The 21,579-nt window shown below is 53.2% G+C and overlaps 10 protein-coding genes across 10 annotated transcripts; 4 read left to right on the forward strand and 6 right to left on the reverse strand.

Moving 5' to 3' along the window:
• Positions 1–51: 51 nt before the first annotated feature.
• On the reverse strand, positions 52–3,445 carry J4E87_009520 (uncharacterized protein; the record flags this gene model as incomplete). The annotated part of the gene is made up of 3 exons (XM_049381096.1): positions 52–145; positions 206–1,060; positions 2,418–3,445. 3 exons carry the CDS (start codon positions 3,443–3,445, stop codon positions 52–54), a joined length of 1,977 nt encoding a protein of 658 aa, XP_049229122.1.
• Positions 3,446–3,959: 514 nt separating this feature from the next.
• Positions 3,960–4,763, reverse strand: J4E87_009521 (uncharacterized protein; the record flags this gene model as incomplete). Its single annotated transcript, XM_049381097.1, has 3 exons — positions 3,960–4,450; positions 4,498–4,614; positions 4,679–4,763. The coding sequence occupies 3 exons, from the start codon at positions 4,761–4,763 to the stop codon at positions 3,960–3,962; spliced, it is 693 nt and encodes a 230-aa protein (XP_049229123.1).
• Positions 4,764–5,097: 334 nt separating this feature from the next.
• J4E87_009522 (uncharacterized protein) lies at positions 5,098–7,156 on the forward strand (the record flags this gene model as incomplete). Its single annotated transcript, XM_049381098.1, has 2 exons — positions 5,098–5,264; positions 5,323–7,156. 2 exons carry the CDS (start codon positions 5,098–5,100, stop codon positions 7,154–7,156), a joined length of 2,001 nt encoding a protein of 666 aa, XP_049229124.1.
• A 3,692-nt stretch (positions 7,157–10,848) lies between these two features.
• On the forward strand, positions 10,849–11,930 carry J4E87_009523 (putative secondary metabolism biosynthetic enzyme; the record flags this gene model as incomplete). The annotated part of the gene is made up of 2 exons (XM_049381099.1): positions 10,849–10,955; positions 11,192–11,930. The coding sequence occupies 2 exons, from the start codon at positions 10,849–10,851 to the stop codon at positions 11,928–11,930; spliced, it is 846 nt and encodes a 281-aa protein (XP_049229125.1).
• A 356-nt stretch (positions 11,931–12,286) lies between these two features.
• On the reverse strand, positions 12,287–13,543 carry CPC2 (cross-pathway control WD-repeat protein cpc2; the record flags this gene model as incomplete). Its single annotated transcript, XM_049381100.1, has 4 exons — positions 12,287–12,712; positions 12,888–13,205; positions 13,279–13,405; positions 13,464–13,543. The coding sequence occupies 4 exons, from the start codon at positions 13,541–13,543 to the stop codon at positions 12,287–12,289; spliced, it is 951 nt and encodes a 316-aa protein (XP_049229126.1).
• A 753-nt stretch (positions 13,544–14,296) lies between these two features.
• On the forward strand, positions 14,297–15,229 carry J4E87_009525 (uncharacterized protein; the record flags this gene model as incomplete). Its single annotated transcript, XM_049381101.1, has 2 exons — positions 14,297–14,764; positions 15,017–15,229. 2 exons carry the CDS (start codon positions 14,297–14,299, stop codon positions 15,227–15,229), a joined length of 681 nt encoding a protein of 226 aa, XP_049229127.1.
• Positions 15,230–15,655: 426 nt separating this feature from the next.
• On the reverse strand, positions 15,656–16,309 carry J4E87_009526 (uncharacterized protein; the record flags this gene model as incomplete). Its single annotated transcript, XM_049381102.1, has 2 exons — positions 15,656–15,909; positions 15,961–16,309. 2 exons carry the CDS (start codon positions 16,307–16,309, stop codon positions 15,656–15,658), a joined length of 603 nt encoding a protein of 200 aa, XP_049229128.1.
• Positions 16,310–16,705: 396 nt separating this feature from the next.
• On the reverse strand, positions 16,706–17,168 carry J4E87_009527 (uncharacterized protein; the record flags this gene model as incomplete). Its single annotated transcript, XM_049381103.1, has 2 exons — positions 16,706–17,001; positions 17,057–17,168. The coding sequence occupies 2 exons, from the start codon at positions 17,166–17,168 to the stop codon at positions 16,706–16,708; spliced, it is 408 nt and encodes a 135-aa protein (XP_049229129.1).
• A 479-nt stretch (positions 17,169–17,647) lies between these two features.
• On the reverse strand, positions 17,648–18,598 carry J4E87_009528 (uncharacterized protein; the record flags this gene model as incomplete). The annotated part of the gene is made up of 3 exons (XM_049381104.1): positions 17,648–17,680; positions 17,729–18,229; positions 18,422–18,598. The coding sequence occupies 3 exons, from the start codon at positions 18,596–18,598 to the stop codon at positions 17,648–17,650; spliced, it is 711 nt and encodes a 236-aa protein (XP_049229130.1).
• Positions 18,599–19,469: 871 nt separating this feature from the next.
• On the forward strand, positions 19,470–21,275 carry J4E87_009529 (uncharacterized protein; the record flags this gene model as incomplete). Its single annotated transcript, XM_049381105.1, has 1 exon — positions 19,470–21,275. One exon carries the CDS (start codon positions 19,470–19,472, stop codon positions 21,273–21,275), a length of 1,806 nt encoding a protein of 601 aa, XP_049229131.1.
• Between the last annotated feature and the right edge of the window lie 304 nt (positions 21,276–21,579).

The raw sequence follows: 21,579 nt of genomic DNA on the forward strand, positions 1-21,579 counted from the left end.
ATGGATAAGGTTCGATTCGTAGCCTACTCCTTAACGCCGACACAGCACATTCTACAATCCCAACGCCTCACTAATACCTCCAGTGAGGTTACCCAAGATATTCGACCCACCAACAATAGCAAAGAATACATCTTTGTACGAATCCCTAGCAGCAACCGTTAGCACATATCTCCCACAAAACCAGACGGTCAGGAAGAACACTTACGCCACAATCTTAACCCCCTCCAGCAACGGCTCCGGCGAACTCGACTGCAACTGCACAATCATCAACCCCAAACTGGGCAATGTCGTCGGCAGCACACTCGGCCTCCACCCCAGCTCAAACGGCAACTTCTCCATCTCAAACAAACTCCTCACATACTCTAGCTTGGCTTTTCCCGTAACCGGGTCTCCCATTGTGGAAAGATACAAAGCATTCTCTCCATAACTCAACACCGCCTCTCTCGCTCCATACACAAACTCCGGATTCCTCTTTTGACTATCCGTCGTGCGCGCGTACTTCGCCTTACTCGCCGTCGGGATATCCGTACGCTCCTTCCCATTGAAGAGGGATATGTATTGCTGCCACGTGGGGTTGTGGAAGGGCTGCGGGTTAGCGAAGTAGGCATCCTGGCGCGACATGCTGGCGTCGTGCTCGATGGGGAAGTTGTGCATAGACAGGTCGTCGAGGTCGAAGGAGCCGCCTAGCGGGTTTGGAGAGGAGAGTAGACCCGCGGCTCCTATGGCGGTGGTGAAGTCTGCGCCCATGTTTAGGCCGGCGGCGAGGCCGGCGATTAGGTGTGGGATGGTCATGTTGCGCCCGTTGCGGTGGATGAAGTCGTGGTTTGCTAGGGCGTTCAGACCGGGGCAGGGGGAGCGTACATCACCGCTGGAAGCGGGATGCCAGTTTGTCCATCGGGGGTCGCTTGCGGGTGCTGGGGCGAGCGAAGTGAGTAGATTCGCTATGTCGGTGGGGAGGTCCAAGAGGCCTTTTGCTGATACTACGCCTGCTCCGACGAGCACTGTGGTGACGAGTGTAGAGCGCATGTTTCTGATCAATTCAAAAGGGTTGTATGTTTCTCTGTAATCCCAAAAAGGAAGGATGTTGAAGTATAGTCAATGAAGCGATAGTAAACACAAGAACGTTCCACAACAGACGCCCATCCCGTCCTTAAGCTTTCCCACATCCACTACTCAGGCAAATCCCCCATGATCCCCTCGTCCAATAACCAGTCCCCTAAACCCGCTGACCCCTCATCCTCCTCTTAGAGCCCTGGATCGTGCCTCGGATCCTGTGCATAGCGTCATGTAGCTCGCATAGTCCCGCGTAGTTCCTGCATAGCTAGTTGTAGCCCACGCAGTCACCCGTAGTCAATCACTACTACTACAGGTCAAATCGACTGACATCGCTGCGGACCTGGATGCCGTGGCTGGCGACTCATGCTGATCGGCAGCTAGGCAAGATCGAAGTGCGCCAGATCGACAGACTCCAGACCCACGACGGGGAGATCGGTGATGCGAGGGTAATTGGAATGCACGGAGAGGGGAAAGTCGGCACGATGGGGATCAAGATATGGGGTCGATTGGGTTTGAGTCTTGATTCGTGTTGCGGTTTTGTTGTTCTTGCGGTGAGGTGCAAAGATGGTTGGGTGGTGACGTCATGGTCGCGGGAAGTTTGGGGGCCGAGGATATATTGGATGTCTTGCATTCGCTTTACCTTGCCATTTATCCCTGCCTCGCTGTACATCGATTTTCCGATATAGCAACAATACGATGAGTGTGATGACTCAATGATCTCGAGATCGATATGTAGCGGCGAGGTCATCACGATGTCGACATGGAGATGATGCATGATTTTTGAGTATCTTCATTCTTGTCTACATAATGGTTGTTTACAATTCTCCGTGACCGCGTCCGACCAGCATTCTTGCGTTCTGTGCTGTTACTCCCATCAATCTGGACCCCTGTTATGGGCGTGACACGGTCGACAGAGCTTACCTAGGTATGATGTCTAGGTACCGTTGCGCACTCTGGGCTTCGATTCTGACATCAACTTGTATGCACGCTCATGCAAACTCATGTACGCAACGTACCACCGCAGCCAGTGCGACTATCCTATTCTCATCGCGTTGATGCAGTGCATGCAGAAACGTCCTTGAATGAATGAGTAATACCATCTCGTGCAACGGAGAAACTTGACAAACCTGCAGCCTACACTGAGATAGTAAGAGCCAAATAAGAACACGCAGAGTTTATGTAGGCGTCAAAGTGATCCCAAAACAACACCACCCATCCAATCCCCCACCACCTCATCAGAAAACCTCTCAAACTCGTCCCAAGACTTAACCTCCAACTCTTCCTCAACTCCCCCACCCCGTAACCGCCAACACCCCACTTCACATGTACAAGCCGGCGGATAATGATTCTGCGGCCTCCACGCCTCATCTTGCTCGTCATCGCCCTCCTCGTCTATACCAATAGTTTCCAAATCAATAGGATCAGGCTCATACACAGCGAAAATACGGTAGTACAGTCCAGGATACTCCTCGAGGTACATAGCATGCCGCTTGAAGATGTCATACCACTTCTCCCTCACCCACGTCTGGATATCACCAGTCAGGGTAATCTTCTTAATATGTTGAAGATGCCCGTTGTACCAAGCATACTCGAGGATCCAGTCGATAACCAAGCCACTATCGCAGACGTGCGGGCGTAGTCTTGCTTCAGCGTAGTTCCAAGAGGGATTTGTCTCGCACCAAGCAGCTTCTTGGACGTCGTACCAGGGGTTTGCCTGCTTGTATGCGTCGCCGAAATGGATCTCAAGTTCCTGCGTGTGCAAGAGAAAATGGCCGGCGCCATGGCAGAATTCGTCGCGGTATAAGTTATCGCCGGCAACTGCACCGTCGCGGTAGTGGAAGGGTGGTACCGCGACGTCGAACATGGCGAAGTATTGTTCAGCCGTGAAGTCGAGTTTGATCTTCTCTAGTCCGTGGAGCGATGAGAGATGCTTCATACGAGCGTATTGCGCACCGTGATCGTTTATTACCGGAAACTTTGTCGACAAGGAGAGTTTCGGGTCCTGGCAAATGGCATCCCATGACTGGTTGGGTAGATAGTACCAGCCTATGCGGTCTTTCATCTTCAAACTCATCAGGAGATGGCTCATGTAGAATGTTGTTGGGTCGGAGAACTCTTTGGCGTCGGTCAGCCAGGAGCGGATCCGAGACCGGAAGTATTCTTGGAAGATGAATGATGGGGCATTGCTGGTCTTGGAGATGGTGGCGAAGGGATCGATGTTTTCAGGATTCGTGTAGGACAGTGTGTAATGAGGATGGGCGGAGCCGTCAATTCCGATGCGTTGTTGACCGAGCCATTGCTGTAGTACGATGAGGAATAGTTCTGGGGGTAGATTTTGTGCAGCGATTTGGAATGTCATTTCATTGTCGATTCTTGAAATTGGTGCCATGACTATGGATACTGCCTTGAAAAACAGGCGTCAAGACATGGGTAGAGAGCCTATATATGTTACAAAGCGCATGCTTAAGCGCATCGTTGGTATGATTTTCGTCACTGCGCGTGGTTTACAGTCCGGTTCGTGAATCGGTACCACAGTTCGTACTCGACACCTGACATCGTGCGGAAACGCGGAGACACTAAGGTGAATTTCTGGTACTGCTGCGTTGTAAACGAATAAGCGACATTGTTGTTAGCATGAGTGTGAACATGTGCTGAGTATTGATATTGATGGAGACTGGCAGAGGGACCGGCTTTGTCAGGCTCGCACCGACTCAAGATCTGACCCACGGTTGGGAAGCGTAGCACGACAGATCCTGCGCCACTGAGAATCATCTTGACAGTGTACGATATGAATTGATTGATCGGACAGAGAGCAGTAATTCGGTGACATTGAATATCGCATATGCTTGCTGATGTTTGCCAGATATTGAAACAGGTAGTGGTACAGTCGCTATTGAACGTGGTCATGATCGTCGTTTGGCTGGCGCTGGACTCCAGCCCTGTGGTTGCCACTCCTGACTCTGAGCCGCCTGCTTCCATGGCGAGTCTTTGGGCTCCTTCTTCATCCTCTTCCTAGGTGTGAAGGCAGGCGCGTCGTCTTCGGCAGGCGGTGCTGGCGGGTCGCGTGGCATCTGCTGAGGCTCTGCGGGTTGTTCCGATTCTACTGGCGCTGGTCTCGCGGCTTCCTGATCGAGTGTCCGCGGTGGCTCTATGCTGTCCCGTATCTCTTGGTCGGCATTCATTTGCGTGACGCCGCTGTCTGGGTCTCGCGACTGCAGCATTTGCACGGGCTGTTGCTTATCCGGCGCATCGAGCGCTGACGGCTTCTCAGCCCATCGTGCATCTGCTTGCGCTGCCAGCTGCTTCATCCGCTCCTGCCTCATCATGTCCTGGTGTTGTTCGGCGACGGTGGGGGGTTCGTAGCGCGTGTGTCTCAGCCATTGCATCCATGACGCTGCCACAGTCAGCCTCGGTCAAACACTGGATATGGAAGGAACGAACGTGATATTTGCACGTCGCCATAGTGAGTGCTGCGACTGTATTTTGCGATCCGTCGGTTGCGCAGGGCGTGCAGAGCGTCTTTGAATTCCCAAAAGGTGTTGCCCTGGAGATCAAAGCCTGCGAGGTGTTATTACTTGGAAGCAAGGATACGCCAGAGACCTATGTCGAGGTCTGCACTCACCCACAAGCCACTTCTTGCGCCAGGGGAAGCGCTTCATCTTCCATTGGTACCATGCTTTGCGAATTGCACCCGGTGCGCCCGCCATGCTGAGTCTCGTTGGGCCGCGAACAAATTCCAGCGGGCGAATATCTGGAGGCGACTTTGACGCGCAGGCCGGTGACGTTGGGGCGAGTGGCTGGTGCGTTCACGTTAGCACATGTGCAAGCATTCCCCCCACCACCAAGTTTCTCCACACAACAACACATGCCATCATTGCATACCCCGACGCCACAACAACACACGTAGCAGTTGAGGTCCTTACATAGAGACATATACATTATCATATCTCACTACTACAACTCGTGCACCCTCCCCGTCACCGCCCACACGACCTTCGTGCCCAACCGCAACAAGCCTGATTTGCGCCCAAACCAACCACCATGGCGTCTGTAACGTCGCTGGACCAGGACATGCGGAGGCTGCGGATGGACAGATACACCCCCCAAGCAGCCAACGAAGTCCGCAGCTGGATAGAAGACACACTCGGAGAGCGCCTGCCCGCGGGAGATCTGCTGGATGCGCTCAAGGACGGGACCGTATTATGCAGGTACAGTGATATCCGTAGAGTTACCGGGTAGTCGGGCCAGTATAGCTAACCTTTCCAGACTCATCAACCTCGCCATACCCACGCCGGTCAGGTTCAAGAAGTCCAACATGCCCTTCATACAGATGGAGAACATCTCGCACTTCCTGCGAGCCTGTGAACAGCCACCGCTGAATATGCCCGCCCATGACCGCTTCCTCACCGTCGACCTCTACGAATCGAAGGATCCAGCTCAGGTTCTGCAGTGTCTCGGTGCCTTCAGCCGTGTCGCCAACGCGAAGAACCCGTCCAACTTCCCCAACACCATTGGCCCAAAGCGCGGTGGAGCTGGCGCATTGAGCCCGACAGCAACTGGCGGCATGCCGAGTCCTGCACTGCCGTCTCCCGGCTTCCCACGCAGCAGGGGACCTAGCACCGCCAGCAACACCAGCGGCTCGAGCACATTCAACCCCCTTGCGCGACCTCCTGCCGACCGAACAGCATCGACGCTCAGTGCCGCACGCACTGGAGGCTCAGACACATCATACACATCCAACGGTCTCCCCAAGTCACCTCCAGGCGGAGTCAGTAGCTGGAGCAAGAAGGTCGACGAAGGTAGCACGGCACCGGCATGGAACATTCATCAGTACGGATACATGGGTGGTGCGAGTCAAGGCAACCAAGGCATCTCATTTGGTGGCCGGCGGCAGATCACGAGCGCAGGTCCGCACGTGCCAAACCTGGCGGAGAAGGAGCGACTGCGACGCGAGAGGGCAGCCGAAGAAGAGCGACTACGTTTGCAAGCTGAGGAGGCCGAAAACATACGTCGCGTCGAACGCGAAGCCGAAGAAGAGCGCATACGCGTAGAGGAGGAGCAGAAGTGGGAAGAGGAGACACGCAAACAGCAAGAAGCCAAGCAGGCGCGACTGGATCAACAGAAGCGCGAGTGGGAAGAGCAAGAGCGCCAGTGGAAGTTGGAGGAAGAGCAACGCCAACGTGAAGAGCGCGAGGCACAGGATAGAATCGACGCCGAGACGAGACGAAAGCGCGCTGGAAGTGATGCCAGGCTGAAGGGGCAGTACCTGAGCGAATACCAGGCTGAAAAGGTTAGGTCACCGCGTAGCCGACGAGGAAGCAGCGAAGAGCCCAACGCTGAGCGCGATCGCATACGAGAGCTAGAGCGCCAGCTCGAAGAGGCCAAGGAACGCGAGCGCCAGTACCAGGCAGAGCGAGAAGGACGCCTATCAGACAAGAAGGTGCGGTCTCGATCCAAGAGCCGTACACGGGAGCGATCCAAGAGTCGAGCCCGACCAGCGCCTCCACCCCGCGCTCCTTCGCCACAAGACAGCAACGTCTCATGGGCACAAGCAGACGATCGCGAGTACCTCCGCAAGCAATGGGACCAGACACAGAGGCAGCCAGCACGACCACTCCCTGAGCCCGCAGCGCCATCTCTGCCTACACGTCCTCTACCCGAGCCAACCACGCGACCCCTCCCCGATCCAGCCGCATACACAAAGCAGAGCCGAACAGACCGCTACCTCTCCTCCAACCCTGCTCCCACACCACCCAAACCCCAGACCTACATCCCACCCGAGCTCACATCCACCTCCGAACAACGCGGCGAAGACGCCCGCCGAGCCGCCGCTCAAACAAAGACAAAAGCCGCCGGCTGGGCCAGCAAGTCCCTCCTCGAGCGCGAGATGGAGCGTGAACGTGAGCGCCAGAAGGAGTGGGAGGAGTCGCAGCGGGCGCTGCAAGAAGCTGCCAAGGACCCTAATGCGGGGACTGGTGGAGGTCAGAGTTGGGATGTCAATCAGTATGGATACATGGGCGGTGACAATCAGAATAAGTTGGGGGGCATTGGGGCGGGGAAGAGGCAGATTATTGGGCCTAGGCCTTTTGGACCTAGGTAGATGGGAGGATGGAAGAGGGAAGGGGGGATTTCGTTCGTTTGGGCTTGGTAGATGTTGCATGTTAACGCTGCTTGCGGCGGGATATGTACGTTTTCTAATACATTAATTTTAGACTTTCTGTATATTCTTGGACCGGATGAGCCTGTCTATTTACCCAGTCTTACTAACAACGAAAGCAACAAAGAGCCCGCAGGCAGTTACCATGTACGCGCTCACGCTGAAGGCACCCTGGATATCATGTTTCAACACCCACCAGCACACTGCGAATATCAGACTCCCTAAAAGGAAAAGGAAACAGATGATACTGGTGAAGACGTAGAAATCCCAGCCTTCTTGGAAGTACAAACCCCATCCCGGAGCTGCCTGATCACCGGCCCCTGATAACTCCCCTGCGACACGCCGTGGTACCCGATTCAATACCCAGGTATAACCTTGGGGGTTACTTTCTGGACATTTGAGCTTATGGAGTAGCTTGGTCGGTCCTATAGGGGGCCAAATTTGCGGAGGGCAAGGAAGGTCGCAGCGGTACTCTGCGTTTGGAAATGGCTCGACTATGTCTTGTGGAGGTAGACAGTCGCAGTAGCTGTAATTCGTCGTGGAAAACACGGAGTCACATGACGCATTATGTTCGCGGATTTCGACGCTGCCGCCCGTCTCCAGAAGAAACTGAGTCCATGTCAGATCTTATCCGGTGCGCTCACCCGTTGTTGGTTTCTTACCTTGGTGAAATGGATCCCTACTATGGAACGACATGATACAGTACGGTAAAGACGATTATGGCGCTGGAGTACCTGAGTTTTGAGGAGCTGGAACAGCGCTCGGTCGGTCGCGATGCCACGGACGTCGATTTGCAGTAGTATTGGGTCATCGCGAGTGCGGTGTACGCAGGACATGAGATGGACTGTATCTAGTTGTTGCATCGGGATGCCCGGGTTGATAGTGTTGGTCGTATTGGCCGTACTACCGGGGTTGTATTGCACGAGACCTGGAAGGTTCGGCTTGCGCCATCGAAGTATTGAGAGCAAAGCGTGACCGATGTGACGAAACCATGTTGGCATCCTGGCAGTATACTTTTGTGCCATGATACCAGGGTGATATGGAGTGACTGTGATTTTGGCGTGTACTGAGCTCTGTCTCATCTCTCGCACCAATGCTGCCACGCCACCGGTCCTCAGCTCTTTGAAATCATCGAAAACATGATCGCCGCAGCACTACGATTCATATTAGTAAAACCAGATCATGTTGATATTCTCAAGACAAGCTTACACAATCACTCCTTATCCGAGTCCAGCCAGCCCTTAGTGGGGGTTCCAGGCATCCCAGGATGATCAGCAAATCGTCTGTCAACGGAAAGCAAACATCCGCTAGGAGAATCAACATGAATCTCGCTAGGTATATGCAATTTGGGCTCAAAAATAGACAATGCGCCATGATTTCTACCCTTTCCTGCCATGCTTTCCACCTATGCATGCTGACGGTTCTAGAAGGGTTCACACATTCTGGCCTTTCTATGGCAGGCCTGTTGGATGGCGCATTTGCGTGCTTCGTGCAGAAAGCATGTATATCCGCTTGCAACGTTGTATAAGCATCACTATCGGTTAGGAAGAGGCGGAAAGCTTGCAAATCTTCCAATCCCGTATGTTCTACTGATCGTTCTGCCGTCTCTTCTTCGGAGCTATCTTCAAGATCATTGCTTGTCAGATCGAGGGGTTCTCCAGACTCTGGTAATCTGTACGGTGCGTCTTCTCCTCTGGCGATGCATCGAGCGGTATGGTGTGCCTTTGCCTCCACGAGACGAGACGCAGCATGTTGGAGATAATCATTCGCCTCTTCTTTGAGTTGCTCTGAAAATGTTTTGATAGCTCCACGGATGTGTCTGCGCAGTCTATCGGGCCCAATCCTGGTATCGTTGCGTGCAGGCCCATACAAAGGGGCTAGTAGCTCGTCATTCTGTAGTATAGTTACGAAGAGTTGTGTAGCATTTTGTATCTGTTCAATTGAGAATCCGCTTTCTTTAGAGAGTACCGTTGCTGAAGTCTCTCTGGACGCTAAGGAGAACACTGATTCTTGTGAGGTCGATGCTACCGACATGCTGTCTTCCTGTTCGAACGCGTCTTGTGACGGGACCTCTCGCTGTGGAGTTAGCTCTTGTGAGCTCCATTCTATCGATGTTTTCGACGTGCTAACTTTCTGGTAGTTTTCTTCCCGTAGTGGGGACTCTTGCCAATAACTTTGTGAGATCGATGCCGTCAACATGCTAGGTGCCTGTTCGGGTTCGTTCTGTAGTGGATTAAGTCTTCGCGGACTTCGTTCTCGTGATGTCGATAGCACCGATTTCATATCTTCCTGGGCGGATTCGTCTTGCAGTTGGCCATTCCGCCGTGAGCTTGGTTCTTGTGTGGTTGGAGCTATCGATATGTCATCTTTCTGGTCTGGATCGTCTTGTAGTGGGATACGTCCCCGTGGACTTGGTTCTCGCCCTCGTACTCTCATTGTATCCTGAATGAACAGCTCCGACTGGTCGTAAGCGATATACGGTTGCCGAAATGTGCCAGCATCCTTGCGCGGCGAAGAAGTTCTCCTTTTGAGCAGAGGTTCTTGGGGATGCGATACTTCTCTCTCTTGTAGAGTATCTTCTTGCGTATAAGCCGTATAAACCGTATAAGATGCGGAAGGTGTGGGTGGCCCGTGGTCTCTAAAATCTCTCTGGGATATCCCAGTACTATGGGATGGCGATGATGCAGCATTGGCTACTCTTGTGAACATTGGTGAGAGTGGTTGTACCCATTCTCCATTGACGACGCCGCATTCTGGACAAACACGTCGAGGGTACGCTGATACCCAGTCGCAATCGGGACAGTGCCAGCATCTCTCTGGATTAATGTTTCCCGCCCCGCCTTTACTGAGGTCCATGGTGGCGCTGACTGATGACACGTTGAAGATTCTGACAACGAGAAAAGAAACAGTAGCAATTAGCACAGAAGAAGGCAGAGAAATATTTGACAGATGGAAAGATGGAGTACAGACATATACGCGGCTGAGAGCTTCGGTTTATGGATGTTCGAGCAGCAGGCTGACAGCATCCCGAGGTCAGATGACGAGTCAGACACAGCCCTGGAGCCTTCAGCTCAGCCTCGTTAGTTGAAGGTTCGCATGGAAAGACTATCATCGCAACGCAAACCAGTACTCTCAAGCGCTCAAAAATCGAGGAAAGCGTCGGATCCGACAGGTTGTGTGAGGCACGGGGAGCGTTCTAAGGTTCCACTGGCGCAAATACCTGCGGCCGCATATGCCTAGAAGATGCATGAATGCGGCGGAAACTTGTATCGTATACAGAAATCACCACCTAGGATAAAACGGTGTTCCCGTTTGTTCATCCGCGACGGCGATGGTCGTCAAGTCGCAAGACTGTGCCAGTCGACATGTCTGAGCGAGGGGATAACCGCGTATAGTAATCAGCTAGCCGTATACGTTCTACCTCGGCTCGATCATCACAAGCTCCAACCGAACGACTCGCCCGCCTAGGTCGTCGGAGCCGACAACATCTCACTCATCATCTTACGGACGTATCGGCACTTTCCTCAACATCAATCTCAGAAATTGCGAGTAAGAACTCATTACCAGCTTCGTAAGAGAAGAGAAAGAGCAAGGAAAAACAACATCAGAAGAGACCACGCGATCACGAAGCAACGATGGCGGAAGCATACCAGAAAGAGTTCTTCAACGTCTCATTCCCAGCGGAATGTGTTGCGCATGTCGAAATCAACAGACCGGAGAAGCTCAATGCTTTCAAAGAGGTGTAAGTGCAGAACGCTTTCTCTGTTTTCCGAAGGCCGGGACATAGAGCTTCGGAATCTACGCGTATCACGTGTCGCAATGAAAGAGAAGGGCACTCATTGGTATCGCAATACTACTGGGAAGATATATGTTTATGATGTTCATCGATGCTATCCAAATCGATTTCAGCCTCTACTACACGCGACGCGAATATCTCACAACCCCAGCTCAACAACCCCCAAACTAACAACCCCCCAGTATGTGGCTAAATCTCTCCACCATCTTCCGCCAACTCTCCCACGACCCCTCCGTCCGCGCCGTCCTCCTAACCGGCGCCGGCGACCGTGCCTTCACCGCCGGCCTCGACGTACAAGCAGCCTCAGAAAACGGCGCCTTGTCATCTTCACCCGACACTTTGGACTCCGCGCGCAAAGCCAACGCCCTGCGCCGCCACATCCTAGAATTCCAGTCCTGCATCACCGACATCGAGAAATGCGAGAAGCCCGTCATCTGCGTGCTGCACGGCGTGTCGTTCGGTCTAGCGCTGGATATGTCACTAGCGTGTGATATCCGTGTGAGTACGACGACGACGAGGTTTAGTGTGAAGGAGGTGGATATAGGGCTTGCGGCTGATATTGGTACTTTGTCTCGTCTTCCTCACTCTGTTGGAAACTTGTCCTGGGTTAAGGATATTGCCTTATCAGCACGTATCTTTGGGTCGGATGAGGCGTTGCAGCATGGGCTTGTGTCGAAGGTGTACAAGGATAAGCAGGAGGCGGTTGCTGAGGCGACCAAGTTGGCGACGCTGATCGCGTCCAAGTCGCCGGTGGCGGTGCTGGGGACGAAGGAGATTATCAATTACTCCAGGGATAGGCCGATCAGTGAGGGACTGAACTACACTGCGGTGTGGAATGCGGCTATGTTGCAGACGGCGGATGTCAAGGATGCTATGATGAGTGGGCTGAAGAAGACGAGCCCCAAGTTCAGCAAGCTGTAGAAAGGCAATCGCATGTGTTTTGGAAAGATCCTGGGATGCGATTATCATATGAAAGACTTTTATCCCATACCGTATCCGAGAAGCGAGACATACACTTCATCCATCGCGAGGGACGCTTCCGTGAGTAACCCGAGCCTCCATAGCCGACATACGAAAACATAGACCACCACGCATGGCAAGCAACCACTTTTGGACTTGAGAATTTTCATTGACTCTAAGCGCCTGGACGTGGTAATGCCGGAAGAGTCCCAAACCCATCCCGCATGAGCATCAATCATAACCCATGGCATGCTACAGAAGATGTGGAATCGTGATTTTCCCGTTACGCCCCGTTGCACTACCCAACATGCACTACCTTATCCCCTCGCCATGACACCCCAGCAGCGGATACGGTTGTCGGTGTATCCGGCGAACAGGGTCTGGCCGTCGGCGCTCCAGGCCAAGGAGACACACTCGGGCTCCCGGCTCTTCTTGCCAACCTCCATGTACTCAGGCTTGAGCTCGTCAACCTTGGACTTCTTCTCAAGGTCGAAGATGATGATGCTGGAGGCGGTGGCAGCGCACAGCCAGTAGCGGTTGGGGGAGAAGACAAGGGCGTGGATCTCGTCACCGGCGGAGAGAGAGTAGAGGTGCTTGGACTCGTTCAGGTCCCACAGCATGGTGGTTCCGTCCTTACCACCGGAGGCGCAGAGGGAGCCATCGGGCGAGATGGTGACGGTGTTGATGTAACCGGTGTGACCGATGTGGTCGGTCTGGATGCGGCAGGAAGCGAGTTCCCAGACCTGGATATTGTCAGCTTCCCGAATTGGAAGTTGGTTGATCAGATCGAGTGAAGGAGCGTAAATCAGTACTAGGTGATAATTGTCTCATAGCCGAAGCTCTGAAGTAGCAAATACATAGATATTCATCATATAAACAAGGAAACGGAGGAGCTGGTGTAAACGCGGATGTACGCACCTTGACGAGCTTGTCCCAACCAGCAGAGACGATGACGGGGTTCTGGGGGTTGGGGGAGAAGCGGACGCACGAGACCCACTCGGTGTGGCCCTTGTCGGTGATGGTGTACTTGCAGTCACCGAGGGTGTTCCAGAGCTTGATGGTTCGGTCGCGCGATCCGGAGACGATCTGGCGGTTGTCGGCGGAGAAGGAGACGGAGAGAACGTCGTTGGTGTGGCCGACGAAGCGGCGGGTGGTGACACCGGTGGAGAGCTCCCAGAGGCGGAGGGTCTTGTCCCACGATGAGGAAAGAGCGTAGGCGCCGTCAGAGGAGATGACCTGTGCAGCAATTGTCAGCTCAGCCGTCGTCGCTTCCTAGCTAGCCAATTGCCCAATTTTGTGGTGAACGTACACAGTCGGAGACAATGTGGGAGTGACCGTGCAGACTCCTCTTGGGGTAACCGTACGAGGTCTCGTCGCGGGTCAGGTTCCAGATGATCAGAGTCTTGTCGCGCGATCCGGACAGGAGCATGTTGGGGCTAATCGCGTGTCAGTATTGCGCATTCGTGTATTTTCCCTCTTCCCGCGTATACGCACTTCTCCAGGGAGGTCGCCAGGGAGGTGACCCAGCCGGAGTGGCCCTCGAGGGTGCCACGGAGTACGAGTTGCTCGGCCATGATTGCGATGAGTGGCTTCTGCTTGGGATGGACGTAGGCGCACTCGGGTGTTAATAGTTGTTCGTCGAAGAGCACTGCGCACAAAGGCTGGAGGCTTCAAAATTCCAAGGTTGATAGGCGAACCACTAGCGTCGTTCGGGATTAGCGTGGTCCGTCAGCACAGGAGCCCTTACTCGACATTTGACCTCACTTGGACATGACATCGTCAGGCCACTAACAAAGTACCTGTAGTGAGTGGTATAGTGCTAATGAATAGTAGTTCGCCGCATGATGCCAGTCCACGCGATCTTGCGTCCTTAGCAACTCACTTTAAAGTCAGGTATGGAGGGGTCAACTTGCTTGCGCGTATCTCACCTGCGCATTATGGGCCATGTAATTGCATGCATTACATACGCATTCACGTTGTATTGTGTACTGGAGGACGACACCAGTGCATGGTCAAGGCTAAGCAAAACATCTCTACTTGTTCCTTCCTTCCTTCACAACTTCCATCCAAAGCCGACTAACTCCGGTATCCCAAGTCTTATCTCCGCGCTACTTCCCCACCATAGAAACATGCACAAACGCATAAAACAGCATACCTCGCATGTGATAGATGATGACCTGATCTTGTTCTTGATCTAATATGATGAATTACACCCACGTACATATAAGAAGAAGGCTCTACCTGACGTGGAATCCTACGCTTGCTTCCAACAAGATAACATCCATCTCATACGACTCGCATACCACACAATCACACATCCATCCGAAATGACCTACCCCCAAACCACCATCCTCCTCCTCGGCGCCGGCGAACTAGGCTCAGCCTTCCTCCCTCACCTCTCCGCCCTCCCCAACGCCCACATCACAATCGGCATCCGCTCCCCATCCAAATACACACACCTCCAATCCCCCAACATCTCCCTCACAGCCATCGATCTCACCTCACCCTCACTCTCCCTCGCCAAAACCTTCTCCACATACGACATCCTCATCTCCGCGACAGGCTTCGGCGCCGACCCCAGCAGCGTCCTCAAACTCGCCGAGGAAGCCCTGTTGGCCGGCAAGATCAGAAAAGAGCAAGGGAAAGGGAAATTATGGTTCTTTCCCTGGCAGTGGGGTGTTGATTACGACGTCATTGGTGATGGGGAAGGGATGATGCCTTTGTTTGGTGCGCAGCGCGATGTGAGGAATTTGTTGCGGCGGAAAGCTGAGCAGAGTAATGTCAAGTGGACGGTTGTCAGTACGGGAATCTTCATGTCTTTTCTTTTCCAGCAGTTTTGGGGGATCGTGGATAGGAGTAAAGAGGAGGAAGGGAAAGTGGTGGTGAGGTGTTTGAAAGACTGGATTCACAAGGTTACTGTGACGGATGTGAATGATATTGGACGGGTGTTGGCGAGGGTCATTGCAGGGGATGTTGAGGCTGAGGACCGTGTTTTGTATATTGCGGGTGATACTGTAAGTTATGGGCAGCTGGCTGACATCGTCAAGCGGGTGGGCGGGAAGCAGGTTCAGCAAGAGGCGTGGAGTATTGAGCACTTGAAGGAGGAGCTCGACTCGGCGCCAGAAGATGGCATCAAGAAGTACAGGCTGGTATTCGCCAGGGATGGCGTGTGGTGGGAGATGAGTAGGACGGTGAATAAGGCGTTGGGCATGAACATGATGGATGTTGAGACGTTTACTAGAAGTTTGTTCAGTAGATAGAAGGTGGTTGGTAACTGAAAGTAATGAGCGTGTTGAGAGTTTCGAAATAGATTTCGTGATCCGCATTACGTGTAATTACTGATGAACTCTTTGACAAGTAATACTACATGAGCGTGAGCCGAAAGCATCCCGACAGCCTGGGAGTGGAACGTACTTGTTCCTATGTGCCTTCACAGCCGTCTCACTGATCTCGCTTCCCCTAGCGTATGGTCCCAGCCTGCGCTATACCCTCTTGATCCGTGTCGGGACTATAGCATTTGCGCCTGTAGCTGCTCCACCTCCTTCTCGTCCGCCACCCCTCATGGAAACTCCGGGTATATCTTCATCATTCTGCCTCTTCCTCTTCATTCCCGCCTCAAGGGCCTCAGCTGCGTAGTTGTCGTGACCAAAGGCAGGTATCATCTCTCTGTGTTCACCAGGTCGCTCCTAACGTCCCGGTGGTCCAGGAGGATATCTGCCAGGAGGTCCGCCAGGTGGCATTCCCATACCACCTGGGGGTGGGTAAGGCATTCCTCCAGGGGGTGAGCCTGCTTGTCCTGGTGGTGGAAATGGGAAAGGTGGCATTCCTTGGGGTGGGCCGCCTCCCATGTGTGGTGGTGGGAAGGGTGGCATACCACCAGGGCCCAGGGGCATACCGTTTGGCGGAGGGAAGGGTGGCATTCCGTTGGGCGGCATTGGAGCTGTCGCACTGTCAGTAAGGAATGATGTGTGGTGACTATGAGGCAACTTACGACCTCCGCGGCCCATGAAATTTGGAGGCATTCCACCCATAGGCGGCATTCCTGGAGGCGGGAACCCAGGCATACCCATCGGTGGCATTCCCATTGGGGGCATTCCGCCCATAGGTCCTCCAGGGAAGCCACCAGCCAGATTCTGTTGGAACAGCGGGTTGGCTTGGCCTTCTGTGTTGTATGCGTCGGTAATACTATTGATGACTTGCTGTGTCTGGTCGCTCGATATCTGCTCGTAGTAGGCCTGGACGTTGCGGAGGTGGTTGCGGCCGTTGTTGTGCGCTTTCCGCACGCTCATACTGTCGTGGGTGAGGTAGACATCGCAGTAGTCGCAGAAGAACTTGGGCATTGTGTATTAAGTGCTCGTCTGGGCGCAGAAATGGGATATTGGGATTGAGGGAGTTGGTAGCGAAGTTGCGCGTGGAGTACGGAGCGCGTCGCAAGAGCTAGAACTGGAAGAATCCCGTCGGCGGTACTTGCGCCGATGGTCTTGGCAAGCCTCATCGCCCTTTCACGTGTTCCGTCCTGAGTCCGCACCTCCAACATCACGCATCGCTACCCACGCCATCTCGCATCGATGCAAACTAATCACAATCCAAATTGGGCTCTTTCAATCAGGATATGCGCATAGGAGAAATCGACTTTCGCATGCATAGGCTGCAAACGTCCTTTTGAATCCATCCGCGGCTCCCTATGTAGGGGACGCATCCAACATGCTCTCGTCGAACCTTCTAACGTCATCCTGTCATTGAGGATCATGAGCCGAAACCTCAATCTCCACTCTCATAGCATCCTCGCCTAGTTTGACAACGCCAACACACGTCCAGATAGGCTGATGATCAGGCATCCATTTCTTGAAATTCCGCACCATAGCCCCCAAGGCCTCATTGTCCATAGGGATGTGGTAAGAGTTTACGCGGAATACCTGCGACCAACCCTTCCCACCAGCGGTCTTCAGAGCAAGTTCCACATTCTGGAAAGCTTGGTCGATCTGAGCATCGATGTCTGCGGGTATGAGTCTGGTCATCGGATCCCATCCACCTACGATCGCAGTCATCAGTATGTGGAGCTCAAGGAAGTCATGGGTATGAATTACCTTGGCCTGCACACTCAATGCGGTCGCCGATCCGTACTGACTGGCTGTAGCTGGTGTTCTCTCTGGCCGACTCGCCCTTGCCGGGGTATGCGTAATACTGGAGATGCGACATGTTCTTGCGGCTATGGGTGTATAGATTCAATCTTTGGAGATTTCGCACGTATCATGACATTGTGGTACGACAGCATTTATAGGTACCGACATTGGCATATGACGCATATACTAATCATATACAGTCCGGCTGACCAAGCTCGCAGGGAGCTATCGTTAGCTGCTTGGGTGGGCTCACGGCTCCTTCTCCGCTGTTCCGCTATATCACCGCGTCCGCTGCGCCATCGACAACACCACTCCGCCATGCATCATACGACGATTTGCAATATGAGAACTGGGCTTGACATACGTTGATCGATTCAACTGAGTCGATAAGTTGCGCAACGATGGAGCCCCGGGCTGCTGGTACGACAACTAGATAGACGTCTTTCACGACATCTCAACTCGCTCCACGAACTACGAGGTGGAAACCAACAACATCAACCACTTTCCCGACACATGGTGTCATACGCACGATGCGTCGCGCATCTCACATGGCGACTAGACGTTGTCGTAAGCCTTTCCACACACCCGCTGCGAGCTGTCAGTACCGCACGTTGGAGAAGACAGAATATGGCATACCAGACGTCGCTCCGAGAAGTCTCTGCGAAGCTCCAACCACACGTCTCGGTCTGTACAATCCGACTCGCCTTCTGATAACGATCTGCATGACGGTTGTTGTCTAGCGACCTGGTCCTCTGTCGCGTTCAACCACGGTTTTGGCAGCGGCCAGTCTGAAAAGTGGACGAACTTGGCTTCTTTCACCGCATCCCGTCCGTTCCATCTTTCTGTCGGCGAGCCGAGGTAGGCCTCATGCTGATCAATCTGGTGGCGAAATTCACCAGTCAAAAGATCGTATCTACGATGCGGTATCACTGAAGTCGAGGCACCGAACACCTTGTTCAAGATATCCATATCGTAGTCGTGGCCCTCGTGGTGTTCCATTGCGCTTTGCACCCGCTGCCAGCTATCCTCCGATGGCTCGATAACTATGAGTTGGGACGATAGGAAGAATTGTTCAAGCCAGTATGCGCGAGGCATGGCCACTGGAGCCGTGGGAAGGAGGAAAAGCTCGTCCATATGCTACTGATTGTCAACACTGGTCATTGTAGCAAGCGACAGCTTCGCTTGTCGACGGAGATAGGCACGTACATTCAAAAGCGTCGCGTCCGAGTCTAAAGAAATCACGCGCTTGTACTGAGTCTGATTCCATGCTAACAGTTTTGTGTAGCTGTCTTGCCACGTCGCATCCTTCTCATTGACATACGTCCTTACTTGGATGGGGTTCAGCTTTGCGTGATACTGGTCCCGAGCTTGAGCCAGCAGCGTGCCTTCATAGTCGGTTGGAGGTGCGTCGTCATCGAGTATGACTTTGGGCACCTTCCACTTCTGTGGATACAACATGAGAAGATCGGCTCTCGTCCCATGTCGTCTGAGCGCCTCAAAGATCATGAGAGAGTTGCAGAGGTAGTTCGAGTTTGTTACATATTGTACGTATGCAAAATCTGACCAGATAATGCTAGCGTCTGTGACTGGAATTGGGGCTGGCGATGAGTCTATTGCGAAAGGAGGGTTGTGCTTGGTGAACTGTCGGAATTGGTTTGGAAGTCGAGCAACATGCTCATCATACCTTACTAAGACACCCGCGAGCAGCAGAAAGGCTGCAACCATGAAAAGAACACGCAGCTTGCGTGCCGAAAGTGCATATTGAAAACGTACGGAGAGCGGTATATGCGACCCTCGACCATGGCATGAAAAGGAGGGCAGAGCAGAAGAGTTCGACGACATGTCTAATGTACAGACGATCCTTGAGCGTTGAGAAGTAAACACAAGAATTGAGAGTGCGTGGCATGGAGCGTCGCTGGATGCTTGCAAATGTAGGTCGTGGCAACTTCTCCGTCCCTCGAGAAGACACTGCGGGCGAGATTGCTTGCAGCAAGGCACACCCCAAGACGAAGGCTGACTACATGCTGTCGGGAAATGACCGCATGACGACAACAAAAAGGTTACATTGTCGGCGGAGTACATCCTGTGCGATGCACAATGCTATTGTTAAAGTACTTCAGGACCGATGTATGCACCGAGAACAGCATCTTCGACCAATCGTGCAAACTTCGGGCCCCGCCCGTGACTTCATTCGAAACGCCATGTAGGTTGTTATCCGTTCCAACCTACATGGATCGGAAGGCTCGTGTCACTGACGGGTGGGGTCACTTCTACACACCGGCTCGCATTGACTATGTATAGCAGGCCATGACTGGTCGTAAGATATCCTGTTACGACTTATCACACTGTTCATCATACCATAGTCACACGCTGTTCGATGTCTTCACGATCTTTCCTCCAAATAGGCGTCAATTTCCTGGTCTTCTTCATAGTTCGCTCGACTGCGCAGAGCCACCTCGATGTGCCATGGAGTGACAAGAAGTATGGACCCGATGGGCCATGGCAAGCTGTGCGAATTACGGTCGGAGGCAACGACACCAATCTGAAAATAGGAGGTCAGAACCACGCTGACGTCGACGTCTATCCGGGAGGATCGTTCGAGAGTTTCATCTTCAGCCGATCGGCTTGCGATCCTTTCCCTGATAGTACCTGTGGTGAGGGAGGCACATGGGAGCCAGATGCTGGTGCAACAAGTTTCCTCCCACTGGGTGGGTGGCACCCTACTGTCAAGATTCCATCTTTCGGTCTAATTGCGGGCCCCGCGAACTACACTGATCGAGCCTTGACGATCCGCGGCACGACAGTATGGAACGCCTCAATCATGCATACGAATTCGGGAAACATCACGGCTTTTGATGGCAAGGTGTCAGGGATGAGGCTCGGCTACTTGGGTCTTGGGGGCGGAGAGCAAGTGCAGACCTTCTCGGAGAGCGACACTGTTGCGGGGTACGACGTATCACTCAACGTTTATAACGGCAAGCTATACAAGGATGGCATCATCGGTTCATATTCGTACCTGCTACATATCGGATCGGCTGCATTTGACTACCCTGGCTCGCTGGTCTTCGGTGGCTACAACAAAGGTCGCGTTATAGGTCCTCCAACGTCCTTTCGAGACCAGGATAAAGTCGACCTTCTTGACATTGGAATCGGGGTTGAGTTTGGCGAATCACCCTTCGAAGTGGACAGCATCAGTAATCTGCTCGTCGCCGACACTGGCGAGACAGGCAAGGCCCAACAAGTCATCATCGACCCTCGTAATCCGTACCTCTCACTGCCGGACAACACATGCGAAGGCCTTGCCAAAGTACTTCCGATCAAGTACGATCCAACCACGAAATACTTTCTCTGGAAGACCGACGACCCAAACTACACCAAGATCGTCACTTCTCCCGCATACCTCAGTTTTACCTTCCCCCCTGGCTCTGGAGCTAGCCTCAACGTCACGATCAAAGTCCCTTTCGCATTACTCAACCTCACGCTTGACACACCTATCGTCGAAAAGCCGACACCCTACTTTCCCTGCCACTCTTACACGCCTACAAACGAGGATGATCGCTATAGACTAGGCCGTGCGTTCCTCCAAGCAGCGTACGTTGGTCGCAACTGGGCTTCGCAGATCACATGGCTGGGTCAAGCCCCAGGACCAGGCTTCAATGGTCAGGGCCTAGGAGATCAGCTCACGGACATTGCCGACGGAGCAACGACTCTAGACTACTGGGACAGCGAAAAGACGAACTACTTCAACCAGAGCTGGGCGGGACACTGGAGTGTCGTTGAAAGTGTGAAGCCGAATTCACCTAATGACACCAATGTGAGCACATCAGGGAGTAAGCCACGATCTGAGCAAGGGCTGTCAACGGCTGCCAAAGCAGGTATCGGGATCGGCGCTGCACTTGGCGGTATAGCTATCCTCGCTATTGTCCTCTTCCTATGTTTCCGACGCAAACACAACCGTAAAATCGTTCCGGATGATGGTCTTCCCACGCCGCAACAACACGCGTATGGCTCGCCGATGTCACCAATGTCGGCGCTGTCACCAATGTCGGCGCTATCACCAATGCCAGCTCCATATGGTCAGCCAGAGAAAAAGAACAATGAGTTCTATTCGGGTACTCAGGAGATGTACACGGCTCCGGTAGCTCAGGAGTTGCCTGATTCGAACGACGTGCGACACAATTGATTGGTGCAAGATCTACGTTGGTGTTCGGCTCAGTACGGTTGGAAGGTGTATCGTCTTGCGAAACAGTGTACAAGTAGGTGTGGCGTCGAGGTTTCTCCTTTTTTTGTGTGTTGACGATTTCATGATGGGGTGCTGTGTTTTTGAGTTCAAGGCGTTGGCAACATCATTCGTAGCGTTCAAATTCACAACGTGGGCTCTTGATGAACTTGACCTCACGCACGATGACGCGATCGATATTGAGTAGCAGGGGATTGAACTCGGTGTCATGCGGGGTACTGCTTTGGGATCGATTTTGTGATTGTCA

This window comes from Alternaria ethzedia (genome assembly GCF_023757985.1).
Source record: "Alternaria ethzedia strain BMP 0044 chromosome Unknown scaffold_36, whole genome shotgun sequence".
Lineage (NCBI taxonomy): Eukaryota > Fungi > Ascomycota > Dothideomycetes > Pleosporales > Pleosporaceae > Alternaria > Alternaria ethzedia.